General features: G+C 39.1%; 1 protein-coding gene across 23 annotated transcripts in view; it reads left to right on the top strand.

The window, feature by feature from the left end:
- Positions 1 to 25,126, top strand: part of Camk2d (calcium/calmodulin dependent protein kinase II delta) — a 255,781-nt gene that overhangs the window by 171,406 nt on the left and 59,249 nt on the right. For 13 of the 23 annotated variants that reach the window (XM_085677742.2, XM_048456683.3, XM_048456676.3 and 10 more), the window contains exons 5-7: positions 7,848 to 7,913; positions 11,810 to 11,882; positions 22,284 to 22,386. In XM_085677742.2, coding sequence (XP_085533868.1) covers positions 7,848 to 7,913; positions 11,810 to 11,882; positions 22,284 to 22,386 — 242 coding nt within the window. Of the gene's footprint in view, positions 1 to 7,847; positions 7,914 to 11,809; positions 11,883 to 12,813; positions 12,887 to 22,283; positions 22,387 to 25,126 lie in introns of all 23 variants that reach the window. The other 10 variants (XM_048456689.3, XM_085677739.2, XM_048456686.3 and 7 more) reach the window with 1 other exon arrangement.

Here is a 25,126-nt window from a genome sequence, read left to right as displayed (position 1 = left end):
TTAGGACTTTATTTGCTTTTGGCTGTTAGTGGCGGGCCTGTCAGGCTTCAGAAGATGCTGTGGGTTAGGAATCTGTAGGAAGACAAGACTACCTTGCACTGAGCCACCAGGCAGTCGATTCCACTTCTCCTCCATCCACTGGTTATCTTTCGTAGTCTGGATGAAAGGCCGTTCAGTGGTTAGTGCTTTCACTTGCTGAAGCAAATTGTGGATGGATGTTGTTCTATGCCCATCTGTCTCCTGTCGTCTTTGGAGGAAATAAGGTGGTGCTGCTAGGAGCCAACCTGTCTCTCTGTTACGAAAAGCCTTTCAATAATTAGACATTTAAATGTCATATTCCCCAGCTCTCTGAGCACTTAAGGGCTGTTTATCAGATAAATATTAGTTGTATCTACAGTATAGAATCTTCCTGGAGAGCTGGGTTCAAGCTTGGCTGTACTGGTTTTTAACGTAACAGGTGAGATTTACAGTTGTGCAGGACAAAGAAGAAAAAGCTGTTTGCAGTAGAAGTGTAACAGTAGAATTGACAGTAATGGAGAACAGCTTACGGGAAATGCTGCAGGTTCATTGCAGGTTGGAGAGAGCAGGTTCACTGCAGAGGTGGGTCTCTGCATGTATTGGATGTCTTAGCGGGCCCTGCCAAGGCAGACCATCATGCAAATACACCGTATGTAACAGAGCATAAAGGTAATTTTTAACAGCATAGCTGATGACTTAAAGGTAGCTGGTGGCCGGTCGTGTGGTCATGTAGACATAGCTAGGGGGCAGATAAACCACTACAGGAGTGTAGTTGCCTGTTAGCAGGTAAGCTGACTGCTGGCATCCTTTGGCTAGGGGCAGAAACTTACAAGTCTGTGGCTCCTCCCTTTCTTAAACAAAATAGTGGCAGTTGCCCCTAACAAAGATGGTGGTGAGGTAACATGGCCCAAGGCATGGAGGAACTACAGGAATTATTACCACTAATAAAGATAGTGGCAGTCACGTTATGCAAAGCACAGAAAAACCGCGGGGATTTTAAACAGATAGAAATAAGAGAGACATATTGACACATAGAACATACATTCAAAACAGAATCACATCCGTGTGGCCACACCATTCACACATTCTTTTTATACATGAAGTTGACAAGAAACTTTCAAGTGCCACCAGCCACAGTGGGGTGGGAACAGGAACCCACTCTCTGGGCTAGATGGTGCTGAAACAGCAGTTGTAGAGGCAGGGTAGGAGAGAGAGGAACAGAAGAGGGAACAGGAGCCTTTACAGGTTGAGGTTGGGGGGGGAGTATCCTGCCCCAGACAGGCTTAGTATGCTGGATTTTGCACTGGGGATGAAAGGCAGACGCTGGCAGAATGTAAGGTGCCCATAAGCCGACAAGGAGCTATGGCTATGTGGTTTTGATTTTTTTTTTTTTTGAGGGGTTGGAGTGGCACAGTTTCCCATGATTCCAGTAGAAGGTCTTAAGCCAGTAGTCTTGGCATCCCAGAGACTAAAGGGAAGACTGGACACGATTGGCACAAACTGCCCAAGTGGATCCTCAATTATGGAACATGGCCAGGGAAGGGGGAGGATCTTACAGTCAGTGTGGTGTGGAGTAGCAGGATCCCAGTGTGTCTCTGCCCATGGGTGGGAGCTAACAAGAGAGAGCCTGACCGAGTCATGCGTCAATGATATGGTTTATGTTGTGGGTGACCCTGGCCGGTCCCACAATAGATGGGAGATAGCAGCTGGTGGGCAGTTTTGTTTAGGAGGTATTGGGAGGGTTTGGGAGGGTGGGGGCTATGGGGATGGGAGAGAAAAAGAAAGAGAGAGTGAGTAGGAGGGGCAGAGAGGGGTATGGGGTGAGAGAGAAAAAGAGGGTGAGGACAGGGAGAGAGAAGAAAGAGGAAAGAGGGAAGAGGAAGAAGGGAAGCAGAGGCTGCCTCTTCAGTAAAAGAATGGACAGAGAGAGAAAGAGAAAGGTGGTGCTCACCTTTAATCCCAGCACTTGGCAGGCAGAGGCAGGCATATCTCTGTGAGTTCATGACCAGCCTAGTCTACAAGAGCTAGTTCCAGGCTCCAAAGCTACCAAGAAACCTGTCTTGAAAAACCAAAAAGAGATGAGGGGGGGAGGGAGAAAGAGAGAGGAAGAGAGGCAAGATCAGCTTGCCTTGGCCATGGGTATATTGGGAGTGGGTGTAGCTTATCTCTTAAAGGAACAGGGTACCTAGGTGGCCGGGCTGGTCAACATAATTATAACTATAGCAGTATTGAATGGAACAAATAGTTTCTGCGTTTATAGTCAGACATGACTTGTTCATAGATGAACTTTGAGAGAAAACTTGAAATACTTGTCTGATTCTGGTTTATTTTGCTCAAGATGGTCTCCAATCCTATCCATTTTCCTGCAAGTTACATAATACCATTTTTATTTGTGATTGAATAATACTTGGTCATGTGTGCATGCGTGTGTGCACACGCACGTGTGCGAGTTTGTGTTGATGTGTGTTTCTCTCCATTATTCATCTCTTGACAGACATATAGGCCGATTCCATGTCTTATCTATTGTGAATAGTGTAGCATTAAACAAAGATGTGTCTGTGATTTTCATTCTTTTGGGTATGTACCTAAGAATGAGCTAGCTACATTATATAGTAGTCCTGCTTTTCATTTTCTCAGGAACTTCCATACTCATCAACACAATTGCTGGGCTACTTTGCAATGTTCTTTTTATATTCCAAAATATTTCTTGAGAAGTACATTTAGAAAGTTTAATACTTGGGACATGTGACAATTGCCTTCAAGTAGAAACTGGTTTGGAGCCACATACAATGGTTTTTATGATAGCCATTCTAACTAGAACGAGATGGACTGTCAATGGAGGTGTGGCTGTGCACGGGCACAGATGTGCAAGGGCGGGCCTGTGTGCTTCTGACCAGAAGACAAACTCAAGTGGCCTAGACAACAGCAAATAGACCAGTGTCTAAAGTCCACCCCTCTCTGGCCTGTCTCTGCCTCCCAAACTCTGAGACTATAAGTGGGTTCTTAGGATGGAAATCTTTCCCACATATTTGCAAGACAAACACATGTCAACTGAGCCACTGAGCCAGCTCCCCTGTCCTCCCTGTAACTTTATTTACATTTCCTTCATGGCTAAAGGTATTAAGCATTTCTTTAATGCCTTTATTGTCCATTTGTCCTTCTTTTGAAAATTCCCGCTCAACTCAGTTTTTCACTCATTGATTGAATAATTTGTGTCTTAGGTGTTTGATTTTACATATGCTGGATATTGATCCCTAGTCAAATGAATAGTTGATAGTTGCCACAAGTTTTCTCCCATTTGGTCGGCTGCCTGTTCACTCTGGTACTTGTTTCCTTTGCTGTGTGGAATGTTTAAAATTTCACAACAAACCCCGTTGTCAGCTCTTGCTGTTATTATCTGAGATTTTTGCCTCTTATTCTGAGAGTTGTTGTGTATTCCTATATATGAAAGTGTTGTTGCTAATAGATTCAGAGTTTCAAGTCTAACGTTAAGGACTTTGACCCATTTTGTTTGAGTGGATTTTTATGCTGGTTAGGAGGTAGAGATCTCAACTTTCCAATCTACTGAAGAGGATTTCTCCTTTCTAATGAATGGTTTGAGTGCTCCCACCAACAGTTAGAAAACTACAGCTATGTGCCTCATTTCTGAGCACTCTGTTTCATTCATTTGATCTATCACATGCTTTAACTTGTGCTAGTACCTTGATGTTTTGTTACTATGACTTTGTAGTATAATTTCAAGTCTAGTATTATGATACTTCTCACATTGCTTTCCCCCCTTCAGGGTTATTTTTTTTTCTATTTGAGGTCTTTTGTGCTTTCTTGTGAATGTTGGGGTTGTCTTGTCTCCTGCTGTGGTTTTGTAGAAATTCTGATTGTATTTCATCTATAGATAACTTTGAGTAATGAATGTAACTGTTTTCACAACGTTAATTTCTCCAACCCACAAACATGGGATGTCTTTCCATCTTCTAATGTCCTCTTCAATCGCTTTCTTCAGTGCTCTATAGTGTTAAGTGTAGAAATCTTTCATCTCTTTGGTTGAATTTATTTCTAGATAAGTTTGGAATGTTTGTAGCTTTCGTTGTTGTTTTCTGTTTGAGTTATCTTTTCAGAGACTGAGGCTATTATGAATGGGATTCTTTTCTTGATTTCATTCTTACTATATTTATTATTGGCATATAGACAAAGCACTGGTTTCTGTCCATTGACTTTTTTTTTATAATCTGCAACTTTCAGTAAATGTTTATTAAGCTGCCTCTAAAGCTAGCCAGACACTATGTACAATACTGAATTTACAATGTCTCCATGCTCTTCCTAAAAGAGCATGTTATTCCAATGTTTGACTGGACTTAGTCAACATCTTAGATCTTACCTTTCTTATTGAATCTCCTCAGACTTTGCTTCCTTTGCTCAGTGGTTCCTCAGAGGTTCTCGGGGGACCTTTGAGGTAACTGGGATTAGGTAGGATTAGCACATTGGTTACTACACGATACTGTAGTGCTGCTGGCACGTAGTGTGGGGACTGGGCTGACAGTCTTGCCATGTTGGGAACAGACACATAAAATAAACTCTCATCAGCTTTAGTCTGACCACTGACTGTTCTCCAACTCTACTCAGAGTTCAATGGGCTGACCTCTTCCCTATGCATAACTGGGCCCTGATGTTACTTCCTGTTTTCAAACTCCAGCCCAAGATTTCTGACTTTTCCTCTACCACCCTGGGAACCAGTTCTGATCTCCAACTCTGCTTTTTGGATCACTTTATCTTATGGGACCCCACCTTGATCTGTACCAACTGTCTAATCTTGTTGTCAAGCCATATTATTCCTGAAATGTTATAAGTCAAGATAAAATTACTTTTGATCATTTCTAGGGCAATATATAGACTAGAAACAGAAGAAAAATTAATTCTGAATAGTAATACAGCATGAATCAAAATCACTATAAATAATGCAAATAGCAAATATTTATCTTTTTATGTACACAGAACCTCCTATTTTGAGTAATAAATTATCCTTTTTCTCTGTAAGTCTTAATATTTTTGAGATTTATGAACAGTTATTAGTACTTCAAGCCTATAATTGATAGGCTTCAGATCATAGCAGAACTCTGGCATTATTTTATTCACAAATGTCTAATTGGTTAATTAATCTAGCAGTTTATTTATGGAACTGATTTAATTTGTGGCATTATGAAATCTTACACGTCTCCCTAAAAATTTTCAAAACTTCAATAGCTTAATTTAGTGCTCCATTAAACAATAATGTGAGAATGCTAACAGTTTCTCTTTAGGACAGGACATTTCATTATAACTCCCTTGTTTTTGTTTTGTAGATGTTTGTCATGCGTGGTGCTGAAAGAATAATGTGGTTTCATTGACAGAAAAATATTTTAAGTAGTGCAAAGGAGTTTGTAAAGCTGATAAAGAATGTTGTCTGAGATAGCTAGCTCTACAATCTAAACTCGACATTAAAAGCTCAGCATCTGGCAGAGGATGTAATAATAATAATAATAATAATAATAATAATAATAATAATAATAATAATATTGGCAGTGGAATGCACGCATAGCATGGGCAGGGCGCTGTGTTTGTATCCATATCCCAACACCCCTCACAAACATTCTTCAGTTCTGAAAACACTATAACTGCTTAAAGTTGTCACCAAAGATTATCAGGGTGTCAGCTCCTCTGACTCTTTAATATCCCCCCTTAAGTACAGATCCCTTCATTAATAAAATCCATTGCAATACACAGCCAGCCTTGTGTATGATGATGCCATACTCCATTTCCTAATATGCAAAGGACTGACATAGAGTAATTGGCACAGATAGTGTAATCTAATTCTGTTAGTTGATTTGATTATTGTTCAAATAGTTTTCAATTAAACAGGCGTTTTGTGTTAATGCTGGGGGGGGTACTAATGTAACAAATATTGGACAGATTTCATTAACAGAAACAAGCTTTTTAATTTATTTGTGCTTCTTGTCTTTGATCTTTTCCATTTTGAACCCAGGGCTCTACACATGCTGAGCATGTGTCTCACCACTGTGTTTTACTACCAGCTCCTAGGTTTCTAATGAGTGTTTAGTGAGACCTTTAACCATCAAGTTGTAAGCATAGATGGAAAAAATATAAATAAAAGTATAAATTATATTATTTTTGATCATAATGCAGGAAGAAAGTCCACTAAATCTTAATGTACAACAGTAAAATATTTGCAAGAAGATATTTTGTGTCTGATCACTTTATATGAATTTTATCTAGGGCACATTATAATTGCATTATTAAAGATTCTAGCAGAGAGAAAAATAAGTATGTTAGTGAATTAAATTACATGTACTATGGTTTCAAGAGGAAAAAACAACATATAAATTCACATAACCAATTTCCATATACTTTTTCTATAAAAATAGTGATTGGAAAAAAAATAGCACTCACATCACAAGAGTTTGAAGAATTCAGAATGCTGTGAAGAGGGGGGAAGTTCCACAAGTGTTCAGATACACATACAGACTTACTGCCCTGTCTTTACAGTATTGGTGCTGCTACCCGGAGGGTACAGTCCTTCAGTGATACCCCAGTCCATGAGAACCAAGCAGGCAATGGAGAGAACAAAAGGACGTGTATCACTGGGGTCTAAGATCATGCACACAGCTTGATGCCATCAGTCGATACCTTTCCAAAGGTTGCAAGCCCATGATTGACAGCGTCTTTACTGGAAAGGCTGTGCTGGGCAGTGGCTCAGAGCCGGGCTGTGCAGTGTGTGATCTGCTCTATGCTGGATGCTCTGTAGTCACTGGCTTCCATTTTATCAAGAATAAACCTGACTACCTCAATTGCGAAGCTTTATAAGCTAGCCTAAGACTCTTTACACCTGTGACATGGTCTGAAAAAGGCACTAGTTCCATAAGTATTATTTACAGTAAGGTGCCCCAAAACTGAAACCTTCTCTTCAAACCCAAACACAATGTAACGAAGGAAGGAGTCCTGCATAAATATTATCAGAAGACTTGTCTCAACAGTAGTAAATGAATTCTTATTAATATGAGATAATGCTTTTTACTAGATAGATATTTTCACTGATTTTTTTAGCAAATACTAAGAATGATTTAACCGGTGGGCTTGGGAAGGCAGCTTGCCTTGTCTTCTCCACAATTTAAATGGGTGCCCTTTGACATGGAAATTTTACTGGTAAGAATTTTTCTTCTAGAATTAACCTACAACATGGAAATATGTATGTGCACACATACACACATATAATAATATTTGTTGTATTAAACACGTGAATCTATTTCCAATACTAAGAAATGCCCTTGATTCAACATGATACTATAAGTACGATTTATTTATCAATGTTATATGATCCCATACTTATTAGAAAGTTATTTCTTTGTGTATCTTTCCAAAGGGGAAAAAATGCATGTTAATCATACACCAAAAAACAGTAAAGAGATAACAATTGTGGCCTTCAGAGTTTCTTTTACCCTATGTAGCATTCATGTGTATATCTTTTTCTTCATAAAATGTTGCTAGGGTATACCATATATTATTGTTGGACCTCAATTGATATCTATGAAACTAAAATGAAAACTTTCTTAGAAGCCCTTTTATGTAGAAGATTTTGCTGTATGTATTTAGAAATAAACTCTAGACCTATTGATAACACAAATCTGAGTACTAGGAAACTAAATGCCATACTGTTTTAAAATAGTTTGCTTTAACTTAGTATTGAAAAATCATACAAGGAAAAGAATTCTGTCTGAAACTTACTGGTGCCCAATTCTTCTCTTCCTTTTATTTAAAATGTGTTCCCCTTGTTATCCCAGAGTTACTGGAGGTGAACTCTTTGAAGACATAGTGGCACGAGAGTACTACAGCGAAGCTGATGCCAGGTAAGTGGCTTGCTCCGAGCAAGATAAAGCTCACTCCTCCATCACTGACACTTATTCTATATACACATGTGGAGATTTGAGTACATCAAGACCCAGCCGTTATGAGAATCTCATATCCCCACCTTGGATTCTCGTTACGATGAGCCCTTCATCGGGGACGTTTCTCTCCTCTAAAGATTTCCAGGAAGACTTTCAAAAAAAGGAAAAACTATAAGTCTGTTTTAAATCTCATTTTTCATCAATTTCCACTTGAGCTTCCATGTTGTGGTGGCTTAATAGCCACAGTCACTGTCGAGTGTGAGTGGAACCAAGAGTTTCTATCACCACGGGAAGTTCCACAGTGCAGCACAGGTCAAGCCAGCAAAGAGAAAGAGACTGCAGGTGGTCTCAGCGGCCCCTTTATGATATATGCTATTAGTGATATTAGCATGTAACACTTTGGAGGTTTCATTAGAACCTTTGGAATGCTGATGTGTAAAGCATCTATTTTTCTGTTTCTGGGGATTCACGAGTAACTTCCTGAATTCATTAATTAGCAAAATTTTCGTGGAAATTGTATAAAGCATTATATCTAATTTTAAGTTCCCTGGGTTATTCAAAATTTTTTGAGTAAGATAGCATTAATCTACTAGTTTGAGTAAGATAGCATTTATCTACTTATCTAGACATATTTAGACTTGGTGATGTTAGTTTTCCTTCTGCATTCTCTAATTTTTTTGTTATGTTGATAAACCTGATGAAGAACAATTAGCTTGCCATAACATAAATTGATACTATGAAAGTTAAACCATAGGTCGTCTGCCCCATCTCTACTGCTCCCCAGGTTTCCCCTAGTTGTAGGGAGCCTCAGTGACACCCAGCTGATATTGAGTATCACATGGTATGTAAAAGCTCCCCTTGCAACTAAGTGTGGTACCTGCCTGTAACCCTAACTCTTTGGATATGGAGGCTGGAAGGTCAAGAACTCCAGGGCAGCCTGTACTGTAGAGTTGAAACACTGCCTTAGACGAAAATCAGACATAAATAAATTATTTTTCAAAAAGCTCAGCTTTCACTTTCTAATTTTTCTTCGTTTTATGCCACAGCATTCTCATGGCATAATGCGAATGTCTACGGTACTCTGTACACTTGACCGTACAGGACTACACTTTGTCTGTGGTACTCTGTACACTTGACCGTACAGACTACACTTTGTCTGTGGTACTCTGTACACTTGACTGTACACTTGACCGTACACTTGACTGTACACTTGACCATACGGACTACACTTTGTCTATGGTATTCTGTACACTTGACCGTACAGGACTACACTTTGTCTGTGGTACTCTGTACACTTGACCGTACAGGACTACACTTTGTCTATGGTACTCTGTACACTTGACCGTACAGGACTACACTTTGTCTATGGTATTCTGTACACTTGACCGTACAGGACTACACTTTTAATCTGTAGTATTTGTTTCGCTGTCAAGGTCGAGTAGAAAATTCTGTTTGTGCTATGTTGATTAAATGCTTAGTTGCTTCACATACTCAAATCCTCCTATTTATCCCCAGAAAAGGAACCTAGAGCAGTTCTGGGGATTTTGCCCGTTTGCCAAACAGGACCAATAACTTTAATTAAAGAGTCAATTGAAGAGAAGGTTTGTAGCATGATTAGTAAAACCTGCGAGACAGAAATTGGGGTTCATCCTGAAGGTCAGCCAATCACTGACTCCTACCTCCACCTCCATCCAAAAAGGCAATCCTGCCTCTGAGAATCTCAGAATGTGACCCTGTTTGCAAGCTGTATCTTCTCTTATATTTCTCTCTTGTGCTAGGATTAAAAGCATGCTTTGCTGCCTCCTGGTTTCTATGCAAACTAGTGTGGCTACTGGGATTAAAGGTGTGTGCCACCGCTGCCTGGTCTGTAAGGCTAATCAGTATGATTATTTTACTCTCTGGACTTCAGGAAAGTTTTATTTATTAAGATAAACTTGGAACATCACTACAGAGTTTAGTAGTGAGGAGCACTTGCTGCTTTTGCAGAGGTTCCAGGTTTGGTTTCCAGAACCCACGTGGTGGCCTTCAAACATCCCCAACTCCACTTAACAGGGATGTGATGCCTTCTTCTGACTTCTGTGGGCGCCAAACACACGTGTGCGCATGCAGACAAACATTCATACACATAAAATAAAGTAAATAAATCTAAAAAGTAAAAATAGTTCTAAAGTAAATTTTATCTACTTTGCCTTTCTAAGTAAGAGAAACATGTTTTGTTTGAAAAATAGTGGTTGAAGTGAGATAGAAACTATTGTAACTGTTGGCAAGCAGTATAAAAAGCAAGACAAAATCCACAGGTTGGGCCATATCACATGCAGGTGTATATTAGGAGAGGAATTAATTATAGAATAGTTGTTAGGATAGAGGTCCCACCAGAAATCAAAAATAATTCTATACCCAGATATAAGCACTAAGAGGCTATCTTTTCACATTTTCAAGCTTTGCTTTCTCATTAGTCCTCAAGAACTTAGGCATGATATCCATCCTCACTAATAAAGAGTAGTGAAATTAATTTAATGTGAATCATTGTTTCTTAATTTTGGCCATAAGCCAAGTAAATTACTTTTATGGTTAGACAAAACAGAAATGTTCTAAAAAGACTATGTGGATTTCACATTATGAGATAAGAATCACACAGTGAAAAAATTAGGAGAGAGCTATGTAGTTGACACCTCCAGTTTGAGTCTGTTACAGTAGCCATATCAATAGGTTTGGTATCAAAAAATCACAATCGTCGTGGGCATTTTGGTGTATGTCTTGTTAAACATTAGACAGTGATTGCTTATTTTCAGTTCAGTAATGTCTGGTAGAGTACCATGACGTTACACACCAAGTGTACTTTCCTGTAGAGTACCAGAATGTTACACACCAAGTGACTGAAAATGTCCTTATCAGGTTATGTACTTTTCCATTGATTCAGCGAATGCGTTTTTGTTTGTACTCGGGTTTGAACTGCACCATATATGTACAAGTCTTGTCAATATGTGTTCTGCCTTGTTGTGTGTCAGATGGCAGCTTATGGGGTACTGCTGCTCACAGTCAAAAAATTTCTTCTCTCTAATTTGATTAGCAGTTGATTTGATATCAGTAAGCTTCTAATAAGAATAGCATTAATGGTACAGTTTAACATGATAATAAGTTAAACTTCCTTTGCTAAGGTATGGAAATAGACTTGGCAAATTACCTGTCCCCAGGGGATCATAAACTTATTTGAAAGTGCCTTAGCCCTTCTCTGAACTCTTCTTACTGTGAAAGGGGTTTATTTTATGACATGGGTCAACTTTCAATCTCTTCCACCCCCTCACTGTCCTCTTGGAGCTTGTACTTTTTTTCTTCTTCCTGTGTTACACAGGAGGCACCCTTGTAAATCACTGGTACATGTGTCTCTTTCTTTGAAATCCCCATTTCACCTACCACTTCATCTGTGTCTACCCTCTTGTTTCAACATATTTAATTGTGACCTCAGATCTTAAACAGTTTAGATTGTGTATGACAAACACATGGAGATTTTATATCTCTAGATAATCTTCCCAGGACATTTTGGGAATTAAACATCAAATTTTCTTCCTGAATATGGAGATCCTGACTTTGACTTAATCTGTAGACTTACAAGAAGAAACACAGCTTAAATTGTTTTATCTGAATATGTCACAAATTCTATGTTGGATGTCGTTTTAGTAAAGAGGAATTAGCTCTCTTCAGCATTATTTATTCCCAGTGTAAAGCTAAGAAGTGTGAATAAATATAATTTTGTCCGTTTGTTTTGTTTCGTTTGAACCTTCACTTTATTTTGGATCCAATGTGATTATGTGCCTTTAAAATGTTCTCCCTTCCATTCTGCCCTTGTATCTTTGCAGTCATTGTATACAACAGATTCTAGAGAGTGTAAATCATTGTCACCTAAATGGCATAGTTCACAGGGACCTGAAGGTCAGTATATGGAGTCCATAAATCTGAATCAAAGAAGTTTCTTTGGTTTTGTTTTTTTTTCCGGGGGACAGGGCAAAGGTGGGGGGGGGGGTGTCGAAAATGGTGTTGAAAATGCCTTTCCCAACTTGTTCTTGAAATGGATAATGAAATGATGCATGATGCCTCTTCAGTTTGCTCATCTACAGGCTAAATATACATCATAGCGGGAAGGGGAGAGCAGCAGCAATACAACCTGCTACGTTTCCAAGCAACAAATTCCCAGGGTTGGATTGAGGGCAGGCTTTGCTGAACTGTCCAGCACTGGCCTGGAATGACCTTGGCTTCTGATGTATGTCTGCCTGTAGATTTAAAACACCACTTCTGTGCTGAGACCATGGGTTGCCGAAGCAGGACAACTGGCTACACATTGCTCACTTGAGCCTGACGAACCCTAGGCACGGGGTAACCATTGCCTGCCTGACGATTGTCAAAAATTCACCGTGCGTCCTCATTTAAACCTAAAGGTGCCTTGTGTGCTAACAGGGTAGCTCATGAAAGAATGATCCTGGGAAAATGGGAAAGAATGGGGAAAGAGTTTCTGTGTGTGGAGTAGCAGCAGAGCATTACAACTTCAGAGATTATATTTGTGTTCCTGTTCATTTCCTGGAAGAATTTATCGCCAGGAAATGAGCTCCAGAACAAAATGAGATATTGTCCAAATGGATCTTTTTAGAACAAGTTGACACACACACCATGGCTCACAGCTGGCAATATCCTGATTGTTCCCAGGCAGTAGTCACTCTCCGTGAGCAATGTGTTACTCTGACTGAAGGAGATCAATTCAACACTAGTTGTCCGCTAGCTTTGCTCCTTAACCCGGTCTCTCTAAGGGTATACAGACAGTGAGTGTAACGCTTGGAACTAACACACGCCCCCTGGTGTTTGCATGCAGTCATTGCATTCAGCAGATCCTGGAGGCTGTGCTACACTGCCATCAGATGGGCGTAGTCCATCGGGACCTGAAGGTGAGTAATGCTGTTGGAGAAGATAAAGGAAGAGCCACAGAGTTGCTAGTGACTGTTCAGCTGCAGTTATGCCTGGAAAGGCAAAAGTTTGAGTAGTATAGATATGTGGACCCATTGCAACCCATGTTTCCTAGTGCTTCCCCTCACCACAGCCTCTCATTTCATCTCCTAACATGTGCTTGGATCAGAGAGAAATAGTCCCTAACATTAACAATAAATAGCTTGCTCTATTTCCATACTCCAAGGAATAGGCATATAGTTTATGGTGATAGTTTACATTTATACTGGATATCTAATATTATATAAATGATTTTAAAAATTGTAAGCATAGACCTAGCTCCAGTGGTTGAGTGCCTTTTTGAAGTCTGAACTCTTTCCCATACCAGCAGTTCTTGGACTTCTAGGACTGTAGGCTTCCTGCTTCTTTTATTTGTATTTCTAGGGGACACACTACAATCTCATAAAAAATACATAAAAAGATAATATCAGATCAAGCATATGAAACATGTTTGTATTTTTCCATGGGGCCTACTAATAGCTGTAAGAGTTTATTCAGTTCCTATTACCACCAAGAAAAAAAATTAGATTGCTTAGAATGAGATAGTTTAGGGGACTCTTCCACTTATTTCCTGTTCCCATCTATCATGATTCTAGTTTCACTTGTTATATTTCTGAGAAACACAGAAACCTACAATAGCAAATAAAATAAAGCCACAGAGTTAGGAGAAGGTAGCCAGTGTACATCACTGTATATTATAGTGTCAGATATTTGTTTGCAATCTTGGCATCCCAGTTATCACTGCAGAGGCAATGTAGTGGTCAGTGGAAGGGCTCTTCTGCAGCTTTAGAAACTATGAATTTGTAGTTTCACTTAATGTTCAACAAGAATATACATCTGGATCCCCAGTGCTATTAGTTTGTGGAGGTATGATTTGTACCAAAACATTGACTTTGTTTTCCAGACACTTTTTCAATTTCAGTTGATTCTGAGAATCTTAATTATGAAAAACAAATCTATGGTTAAGGGTATTTTCTTTGGAAGAGTCAGGATATAATACTGCACATTTTCTAACACTTACCACCTATGTGTATTAGGATAAAGAGAAACAACAACATGTTCCTTTGCAAAGTCCTTTCTTGAACAACCATGTCAAAAATTCATTAGTGGTCAAGGGAGCGGTCAGAAGCCCTGTGTTAGCTGTCAGGACCCATAGGAATTTTTACCTTTCCAGGGGGCTTTCATGGATAGGCACATTCTTTGTGCTGTTTATCAGATGCTGAGACTTGCTTGGAACATTTTACTGCATTTATGTGACCAAATGTATATTCTTAAGCTAAACATAAGAAGTGGGAATTTTCTTCCCTCAGTGGTATGGTATGTTTTATGGGATCAGGATATGGACTGCTGTTATTGTGTCCAGACTCAGCCAAACCCTTCAAAATCTGGAATTTGAATCAAAGATGGCAGAGGTCCTGGGGCATGGCTGTAAAGGAAACGGTTTCCTGATATGAGATCTAAACTCAGTGATCAAAATTTCAGGCAAGTGCTTTCTAGTAAGGCTGACTATCGAAAGAAATAGTGTACTATATGCCTTGGTCTCTCCATCCTGCCTCTCCAATCTTCAGAAAGGATGGAGATGAAATTTTGAGAGCACTTTCTGTAATTTCTATAATTGCTGACCTAGTTCTGTCACATTGGTGACTAGGGTAGACTCCTACAGAGTCTGCTTCCCAGTGCTTGTCAGCCGACCACTTCCTAATCACACTAATGGAAGCAAAACTTGTACAATAAAAACATCGTGTGTACATGTAATCGTGTTAAACCCCTGACTTTGTTTTGTGCCCTTTTAACCAAATGAATATATTCTATGTGATAAATACACACTGGAAATGTCATATTGACCAATGTAATCAAATATGAAGGCATTCACCACCAGGTTTTAAACCAAGTTTCCCTCCTGGTTCCCATACCTTCTGTCTTTATTTCTTTATCCTGATTTGTATGTTAGTTCACATCGAATTTAGTTACTGAATGCATGTGGTTTAGTTCATCTAAATCACTTAGAGAAAAACATAGGCCACGCTGTATTTATTATCATTATCAAAGGTACTTGTGACTGCTGTGCATTTTAAAGTACTCCTAGACCAACATCCATGTGACACCACAGTGCCTAGTATAGGACCTTAACCTAGTCAAGGCTTGCAACATGCTTCTTCAATTCAGGAATAGATAAAATTCAAACGAAAGAATAAATGTATATTAAATACATATTTATAATGTAAAAGTAATCATAATGGATTACTCATAACCTTGGAGAATAACTATATGTTAAAATAACTGTAACACTCACTATTTTGAATACTTATTAACTGACAACCCCTTTAATCTAAAATCATGATATAAAATTATTGGCATCCAGAACCAAGACTAAGGTACAGAACGCAAATTGGGGAAAATAAACAGGAGATGGCTCAAAGATGGGGATAGGAGATCATTCACCACCAGACTGTTCTCAGTGGACTTGTGGACAACAGTATTTTATGTCTTCGATAATGTTGGCGACCATGCTTTGACAAGTGTACCACTTACCAGGAAGGGGGCATGGGGAATAGAAGAACAAGCAAAGAGAGCAAAGATATAAGTGAAAATAATAAACAGAAGCACAGAAAAGTATCAGAAGGGAGTTCCAGTGAATTCTGAAATCCACCTGTGCTTAATTTTTCATACACTTTTATACCCCAAATACAAAAATGGGGAAGAAGGCAAATGACTACTTTAACATGATCCAAAGGACAACCAGAACAGTTATGTGCCTCTCCAACACTTGAGACATCAAGTCACCAGTTCTTGAGAAAAACAAGCTTGTTAGGCAGTGAACCCACATTAGATCAAGTCTCCACTTCCTAGGTCAAACTGCTTAATTCAAAAGAAGGAGCAGAAGTATGCTTGAATTTCCTGACCTTTGGTCACGGTTGAGTGGACCTACCGGTATGGGCTATCTTAATGTCCAAAACACCAAGCAAACATACCCTGGGTTAGGTTGTGTAGCCACGCTTGTCAGCAACTTTGAACACGCTAAAACTCTCTGACCTTCAGACAAGTTGGAAATAGGCTCACATAGTGGGAGAAATCCTGAGAATCCATTGGTTCACATCTAGATAGGATTAGAGGTTCTAACAGTAATGCTTACATTATTGTGTTACTGGATAAGTAGGAAGCTTCGTGACACAACTGAAGCTATTAGCCACATAAATGAAACCCTGTGTATCCCTCAGCAGAGGATGCTGCTTTCCTATTGGCCTCTTTTTTAGTAGCATGTAATGGAAGAATCATCATGTAGGTAGATGAACAGATGGATGTAAGGATAAATGGATGGATAGATTGATAGAGGGATATTAGTTAAGAGACAGACAGATAGATGGTAGATAGAAGATAGATAGATAGATAGATAGATAGATAGATAGATAGATAGATAGATGCTTTAATTCTAGAGATGTTTATGGCTACCTTATAGAAATTTATGATTGAATAGAAAGTAATTAGTTTTCAGAGGACATGGATGATGGAAAGCATCCAGTAATTCTTTGTTAGTTATGGTAGTAAATGCATCATATTGCACATTCTAATTTTTTGTACAGTTAGAAAATCCTGTTTTTCTCAGGTCTGTCTTTAGAGAAAAGCTTAAAGGACAGTTATGTCTGCATAGCATTTGTCTAGCTAGCTAAGAGGGAATATATTTGAATATACAGTACATGGGAGGGGTCATCCTATCATTTATTGTGTGTCTGGGGCGTGGGAGGCTGTAGGGAAGCAGGGGCTATAGAGTGCAGCCACACCAGTGCCACTCTGCTTCTTTTGGTCAACTCAGCACGGTTTGCTCAGGGCGTAGAAGTAAAGTAAGAGACAAGAATGGGCTGCAGAGTGCTTCCGGTGAATCTGCCTGCCTGTGCATGTTACTAGAAGTATGGCTTCCTGAATGAAAACTCAAGTGTGTACATCAGCCAGAAGCCCCCTGTTCTCTATACAGGAAACCAGGGATTCACTCCTGTTATTAAAAAACAACAACAACAACAAAAAAAAAAAAACGAACGAAAACTAAAACCATCTGTCCTGGTGCACAAATGAATCAAGTGTAGATAACATTCACGCTTTTCAACTCAGGCTAAATCCCACTGAGTTGTTCTGGGAGCTTTGCTCACACCATCTCTGGCAAAAGAAAGAGTGACTGAAAACATACCAAAGCAGAGAACAGCTAGCTTCCAGATACGTTATTGAGATTCTAAATTAAAGGGAAGGAAATTTAAAAGACCTTTAAAATTCATTGTAGCCCAAATAATAAAAAACCCAGAGACAGATATTAGGGTTCAACCTGAAAATCATGAAAGCAAAACAGCCAAGCCACTAGAGAAGTCTTCCCTCTACCAACTGCAGCTGAGCCCTGAGCCTCTGCCTCCTCCCATTTTATATTCCCAGTTAGTGCTCAGATTAAAGGTGTGTGACTCCCTAGTACTGGGATTAAAGGTGTGAGCTGCCACCACCTTGATTTGTTTCCACATTGTTCTGTGTAGCCTAGGATGGCCTTGAACTCATAGAGATTCATCTGCCTCTGCCTCCCACATCCTGGGATTAAAGGTGTGTACCACCACTGCCTGACCTCCAGTGGCTTAGCTTTGCCCTTCTGATCTTTAGGCAAACTTAATTTATTAAACATAAATAAAATAACACTATAATTCATTACAAATACTATCTAGGGGAATTTGACAATCAATACATCACAATAAAATCATGTCTTTTATGATAAAATATAAAAATATTTAGAGTAAGCACTTATTTGACATGTATCACATGCATGCCGGATAAACTCTGTGACTAATGCTCATGTGGTCACTGTGTTTTCAGATTAATCTCCTAATAAAGATGGTGCTAATTAAAGACTCAAGATTAAGATCATGTCTTATGTTTCCTAGGTTTTCTCTTGTTTTATTTAGATATAAATGGCAATTAATTTTTGATTACTTCAAAAGTGTCTTCTAAATACCTACCAAATAGACTGCCCTATGAAAATGAACCATTTTTATATCATCAGAATGGAATACCAATACTTTCTTAGTCAATGTTCTAGTGCTGTAAAGTCACACCACGAGCACAGGTACTCTTTTAGAAAGAAAGTGTTTAGTTGGTGTTTGCTTACAGTTCAGACGTTTAGTTCATTATCATCATGGAGGGAGCATGGTGGCATGCAGGCAGACATGGTGCCAGAGAAATAACTGAGAATTCTACATCCAAATCAATAGGCAACAAGAAGAGAGAGACTCTGGGCCTAGAATGGACCTCAAAGCCCACTCCCAGTGACACACTCTGCCAACAAGGTCACACCTTCTAATCCTTTCAAATAGTGTCCCTGGTGACCAAGTATTCAAATCTGTGAGCCTATGTAAAAGCTAAAGAGATGTCTCAGTGGGTAAAGTGCTTACTGTCTGAGCATGAGGAACTGATTCTGAATCACTAACACAGTATAAAAGTCTGGTTGTGCACTCCTGTGGCCCCAGCACTGTGAAGCATAGACAGGAGGATCCCAGGGGCTCACTGGCTAGCCAGCATAGCCACTCACCAAGATCCATGTTCAGTGGAAGACCCTGTTTCCAAAAACAAAGTGGGGTGTGATAGAGCAAAACATTCCATATTGGCTTCTATGTGAACATGTACATGCACCCATACCCCCCCTCACACACATGTACACACACCTATGTGCTCAAAACTGGGACAATTAAGATATCTAGCACCCAGTCCTGGACTCTTTCTTTTGGACATTTCTCCGTTTATAAACTGAGGGGCTTGAGAATTATTTTCGTTTCCAAGTTTCCACTGGTTCTGAAGGCAGTTCCACAACTCGCTTAAGTAATTCAAGATATCTGAATAATTTTAATAACTCTTTACATTCTCCTGGAAGCTATTGCTTTCATATTCATATGGAAACACAGAACAAAACTTGTACACAGTTGCTCCTCATTGCAGCTGATATGCTATAAATGGTTGTTGACACTGAGACCAGATGTCATGGAAAATCCTCCACCATTAGGAAGAAATGGGGTGGGGAAGGAAACCTATGTGTGAGAATGTCAGGAGACGCTATTTTAAAACCAACCTAAAAAGTGATGGCATTGTAAGAGCGTAGAGACCCTTACAAAGTATACAGGCTAACCTAGGGATTAATATGAACATTTCTTCAGTTTTAAACATGCATTACAGATTGAAAATGTTTCCGCATGTTGAAATGACCAGCCCCAGGGGATTGTAATACCTGATCACCAACGTGTATATTGTCCCTGCAAAGTATGGTGTTCTTATGATACACATCCACTAGATATTGTCATGAGATACAATTCAGTAGCCTCATGATACCATTTGAGAGATGAAGGAAGTGATCAATCAACAACAGGGGTCAATGGGTTGCCCAAGTCTGCAGCATCAAAATGAAGTCAAGACAGGAGTTTCGAATTCACTTATTTTTCTAATTCATCGTTCTACCCACTTCACTCGTGTTGCTGAGTCAGTGTTCATATGCAGGTGTGTGGGAAGATCTCTGCTTCTGATCCTGTCCATCACATTCATTGTAGATAGTCGCAACTGTTATGTGGTAGAAATCCTTCCTAAGGAGGCAGCCATGCACGCACCACCATTCTATTCTGTTTTGGTGTAACCGGGTAACAGATAATGTTCCTTTCTTAGGCATTCAGAGTCTCAACTACTCAGCAGTGGACTTTTATAGAACAATATAATTTCAAGATGAAAGTTAGGAGTGAAAACCAAATATGCCAGTTCCCATTAGAAGTTTCTTTAGAAATTATTAGTGAGTCAGCCACCTGCACCCCCATAGACCAGGATAGACAAATTATTCTAACTGCCCTTTCTAAAAAGTAGAAAGAAACTCTATAGAAGTAAAATTAGAATGACATTTTAAGGGTTTTATTAAAGCTAGCCACTTAAAGTAATCTTCAAGTGAAATAATAAAAAGCAGACTCCTGTAATAAAATCAAAAAACTGTTCTAACTTTTAAGCTTCCATTCCATATTCTCTATGTTATTTTTCCCCAAGTGATATACACAGATGCAAAGCTGTCTGATTTAAAATGTATCTTAATTTTAATTCTTACTTTGAAAATGTATCCCATCCCTTGGAAATAGGCCTGCCTTCTCCTGTCCATAGCTGCTGCTGAACAGTCTTCATGGGTGCCAGGTGAAACTCACATACAAATGGATTCCTATTTTCTTGGATGACTCATGCCTCCTAGAGTGAGGTCTTTTAGGTCGTCTCTAGCTATGAATACTGCCGCAGTCAGAGACTTGAGTTTTCAGGGCATTGTGCATAAAGGCCTGCCCAGAAACTTTTAGTGTAGTGGGGAGAGTAAAGGCACATTAAATTTTAAAAGACTTTACTCACTAATGACACTGGCATTTGCTCAAGTAGCTTCTGTACCAAAGGTTCTAAACGACCTTGATTTCTTAAGTGATTGGAACTTTTTCCTTGAATGTGGTTGGCAAATTAGATTGGAGTATATGAGCAGGCGTTTCTGAAATCTCAGTCCTTTGGAATGTGAAAGTTCCAAGAAGGGGAATCAAATGTTGTCTACAGTTCAGTGTGCTTGGTCTAAGTTGCTTATTCCATAAATAAGTAGTAGAAAATGATGTCGATTAAATTAGAAAATGGAAAGGTAGTTAGTTGACCATAAATTTTCGTTATGAAATTAAAATGTCAAAAGTAAATAACTTAGCCTGATTAAATACATTAGCACACTGATAAATATCCAGGGTTCCAATTTCAAACATTAAATCATAGTAAAAGTTACATCAGCTGAAGGACTTTAATATTCTTGAAACATGATCATCTCAAACTCCAAATTAAATGATGTTTTTGATGTTGACTTAGTTCAAAATCATACTCAACCCTGAAAAGCTACCAAGGTCCCTTCACATGTCCAGTGGTCACAATAGTAGTGAATCTGATGGCAGTGGGCAGCAATTGCCTGAAGAATTCTGGTATTTAACTGAAACTTGCTTGCTCGCCCTCTAATTTCTTATAGATTTAACCTAATCTCTTCTAAATTCTGCTTATGGGTGTTGCTGTCTTGCATGGCTGGCTTGATTAATAAATACTGGCATGGGCTGTGTTTACTCAAGTCCAAAACAACCCACGAAACTGACAAATCCAACAAAGAGAGAGAGAAATCAAATTGATGGAAACTTGTTTGTCAACACATGAACAAAGTCATTTGGCTGATAACATTTTCATATTTATAGAGAACAGTTTTGGTACTTGGAAGGGCCATTGTTTCCCAACTATTTTGGTGGAGACATAGACTCAAAATTTATGGGTTGTTATCCAAAGCAGGAAGACCTTGGACCATTCTCCCGTGTGTGTGCTGATCCAGATATCTGGGGACAAGGCTTCACTGTACACAATATTCAATACTCTTCTCCTAACCACACCCCCACTCTGTTCCTGAGAATCCATGAGGACTACCAGGGAAATTGAAGGCTCTATCTCGATGCTGGTTTTCAAAATTCCAGTGTGGTTGGGAAACAATGGTGTAGACACAGCCTCGTTCCAAGACTGCTTTGTCAGTCCTTGAGTAAGGATCGATAACGAAGAAAAGTGTATCTTTCCCGCAATATTTTAGGCGGGAGAATAAGTATCCGCATATTTTAGTCACACTTTAAAGGCATGTAAGTTACACAGTAAAAAGTGGCTTATAAATTTTTGTTTAAAGCTAACTATAACATTTGGCAAACAGTATACTCTTTCTGCCTTTAAGAATAAGCAGATCCTTAAAGACAGACATTTCAATTCATAATTCAGAGTAAGTCTCTAAAATCTGTGCAGAAATTGTTTGGAAACATTGAGGAATCAAAATCACTACGTTTGAATCCAGACTCCTACAAATCAAGTGGGATTTAATTTGCTGTTTCATTTGCCAAATGTCTGTAGGTTGGTCCAGCTCTGGTGATCATCTTGCCAGGTTTCCTCCTGCTGAAAATGTCTCTGCTTTGTTAGGCTGCTAATGTCCGCGTCAGTGGCCAAATGTGCACATGAATGGTCCTTGGAGGCATGTGAGCAGGTGAAGTCAGAGGCTCTACTGACTGCGTCCCTCGCCATTGCCTCTGCAGTACCCAGTGCATCTGTCTGAAGCCTGCACCCATGGCTGCTCTCCATAGTTCTCTAACCATCCTTTCCCTGGGGTTTAGGAATGGAAATCGCCACAAGAAACAACAGTGCATGTGTTTGTTTCCCAAGCCCCACCTCCCCGTTTAATCTTGTACAAATGCCGGTCATTTTAAGTAGTTGCTTAAAATAGATGCTCACTTTAGTCTGTCTCTCTCTTTTTCTTTCTAAATAAAGCCTGAGAATTTGCTTTTAGCTAGCAAATCCAAAGGAGCAGCTGTGAAACTGGCAGACTTCGGCTTAGCCATAGAAGTTCAAGGCGACCAGCAGGCGTGGTTTGGTGAGTAGGGCTGTTCTCCCTCGTGTAACTGTGCTCTCCGAGCCTGGAACTCCAGGTTCCTGACACCACTCTCGAGCCAGAGGACGGTAGCAATGATCATCCAGCAGCTACCATCTTCTCTAATTCTAAAACGTGGGACCTGTTATTAAATTAGTCTAAATCAGAAAATATTGTGAAAACAAGTCATGTATACCTTTTTTAAAAGTTCACAGTAAAAGGGATTCTGTTCTAAGAATTAGTAGGAGTACTTTCACGGTAGTAGTAAATAGAATTTTTCCTATTTAATCTAGAAATGGTAGTTCATGTTTTTAACCCCCACACTAGGGAAAAAGAGACAGACAGAAGGACCCTGGAGCTCACTGACAGGCTAGCCTAACCTCCTCGGTGAGCTCTAGACCATTGACTTACCCTGTCTCAGAGAGTAAGGTGGGTGGTGCCTAAGAAACTACACCTGAGGTGGGCTTCTGGCACACACGTTGTGGTGCATACTGAAAAATGAAAACAAACCTTTTATTTTATTTTAATTCTCATTTTTAGTTTCACCTACTTTTTTCCTTTTATTCACTATTCACTCTCTAACTCTGGTCTCTTTAAATAGTGGACAAAACTATGAGAATGAGAATTAGCATCCAATGTAATACATTTGATCAAAGTGTAAAAAAATAAAATAAATTTCCACAGAAATCTCCACATACATCCCATTTGTCCTATGGAACTGGATGCAAAAGATAGATACAATATTATTTTAGCATCATATTGTTGCTATGGCAACAGAGGCTCTACCAGTATCTTGCATCATGGAAGAGTTTCTTAGTTACTATCATGCCTCTCATTTTAAATATTAAGTGATTCTATGAATGTGAAGACAATCTAATGGATATATTTCCGACAGTTGATACTTCTGTTTCTTTCTTTGTCTGTTTTGATACTCTTATTAGTTCTTTGAAGTAAAAGTCAAGCTATCTCTGGAGAGAGCAAGTTCTTATTAACCTTGATAGCATTTATCCTAACAATCCTACATTCTTAAATTCCCTGGTGAAGAAGACCTTGTTTACTGTCTTCCAGAATGCTGTATTCATGAGGTCATTGTTCAGTGTATTGTGTATGATTTCAAATATTCAGGACTAGGACCAACTGGCAGCTCAAGTGATGGGGGTTTCAGTAAGGCTAATAATGATAGCATTCTCGTGGCACTTTAGTCTCGGAGTGAGGGTTCAAATAGTTTATATCTGGAATACTTGATTATTTATCACTTTACAATCCAGTTTGGTTCTAAATCCACACTCCTCTGATCTCAGTACCCCAAAATGCTGGGATTTTATACACATGGGTTGCCATGTTCAACTTGGTCTTTTCATTTCTTACTCTTATGTAGTAATTTTCTTTTATGTTTTCTCCAAGGAGACTATCGTTAACTCTCCTGCACTTGGCCAGCTGTTATTAGTAGGTGACTTAAGACAAATTGAAGTTGACTAGTTTTCGATTGTGGAATACTTGGATTTCTTACAAGAGTGAAATCAAAGGAGACAAATATACACATCTAATGAGACCAATGATGGAACAAAAATGAGATGCAAATATTAGCATCATTATAAGAATGAGAAATTCGTTTCCAAGGTAACTAGAAGAGGCTAGTCAGGTCATATGCTCGAAATCAAACCAGTCTGGATGTGTGAGAGGGATCTGAATGCACGCACTCAGGACACCAGTCTTCATTAGACTTTAGATGAGTTTCTCACTGGATTCTCTTTGTGTATCATTCAAGAGTTGGAAAGGAGTGGTGAGCATGGAAAGGATAAGGACCATATAGCTGACTACTTTAAAGCTTCTTGCAACAATTGTACCCACCCCTACTTTGCAATGATACTACATTATGTCTTTAGGTAATCCTTGAGCTACAGGCATGGAACCTCAGTGGATTCATGATGCCTTGTAAAACTTAAACTGCGCAGAGGGACCATATCCTGGAGTTCTTTCTCATGGTCCATCACTTTCTTCCAAACAGATGAGAAAAGTACAAAAATGAATGAAGATTAGCCAAAAAAAATCCCTTGGCTTAAATTTAATCCAATTTTGCTAGAGAAGTGACTCAGCCATCCATCTTCTCTCTTATACTTCTTTTTGTTTTAAAGTAGTAAGTATAACTTCATTGCAGAAATGAGGACTCATTCATTTCTTTGATACTTTGCCTCCTGGTAAATAAAGACTGTGACTTGGCAGTAGTTTATGGTCAGACAATCTTCTGATTGTGTGTGTGTGTGTGTTTTTAAAGAAACTTTCCATTTTCAATTTTTACTATTGCCTTTTAAAAGAACACTTCCAAATGAACATAGTTACCTTTGTTATTTTTTAAGTATTCTTTACTTGAAAAACTCATTTTCAGGAATAGAAAATATTTTCCACTTGAGTCTAGTTACAGATTTTATTGTTGCTCAAGCATTCATTATTGAATTCTACACTGCTTTATATAATACAGAGGTTTGTCTGCCATCATCCCTCTTCATTGTGTCTTCTGGAGTTGGCGGTCTCATTGGTTGGCGTTCAGCGGTGATTCATCTGAGTGTCCTTGAGTCTCCTCTTAGTTGCCAACTATTTATTAGTATACATTGAACTGATATATTTCGGGGCTTATTTCTTCTCCGAATATGAGTCTTTCAGTTACTGGTAGCCCTATCCACCCTCATGGTCCTGTACTAAAGGCTGTCTCTTAAAAAAACATTTTCTGAAGATCTGCTTTTGA

The sequence above is a fragment of the Myodes glareolus genome, chromosome 17 (genome assembly GCF_982192425.1).
Source record: "Myodes glareolus chromosome 17, mMyoGla1.1, whole genome shotgun sequence".
Classification (NCBI taxonomy): domain Eukaryota; kingdom Metazoa; phylum Chordata; class Mammalia; order Rodentia; family Cricetidae; genus Myodes; species Myodes glareolus.
This window is presented reverse-complemented; position numbering and strand designations above follow the sequence as displayed.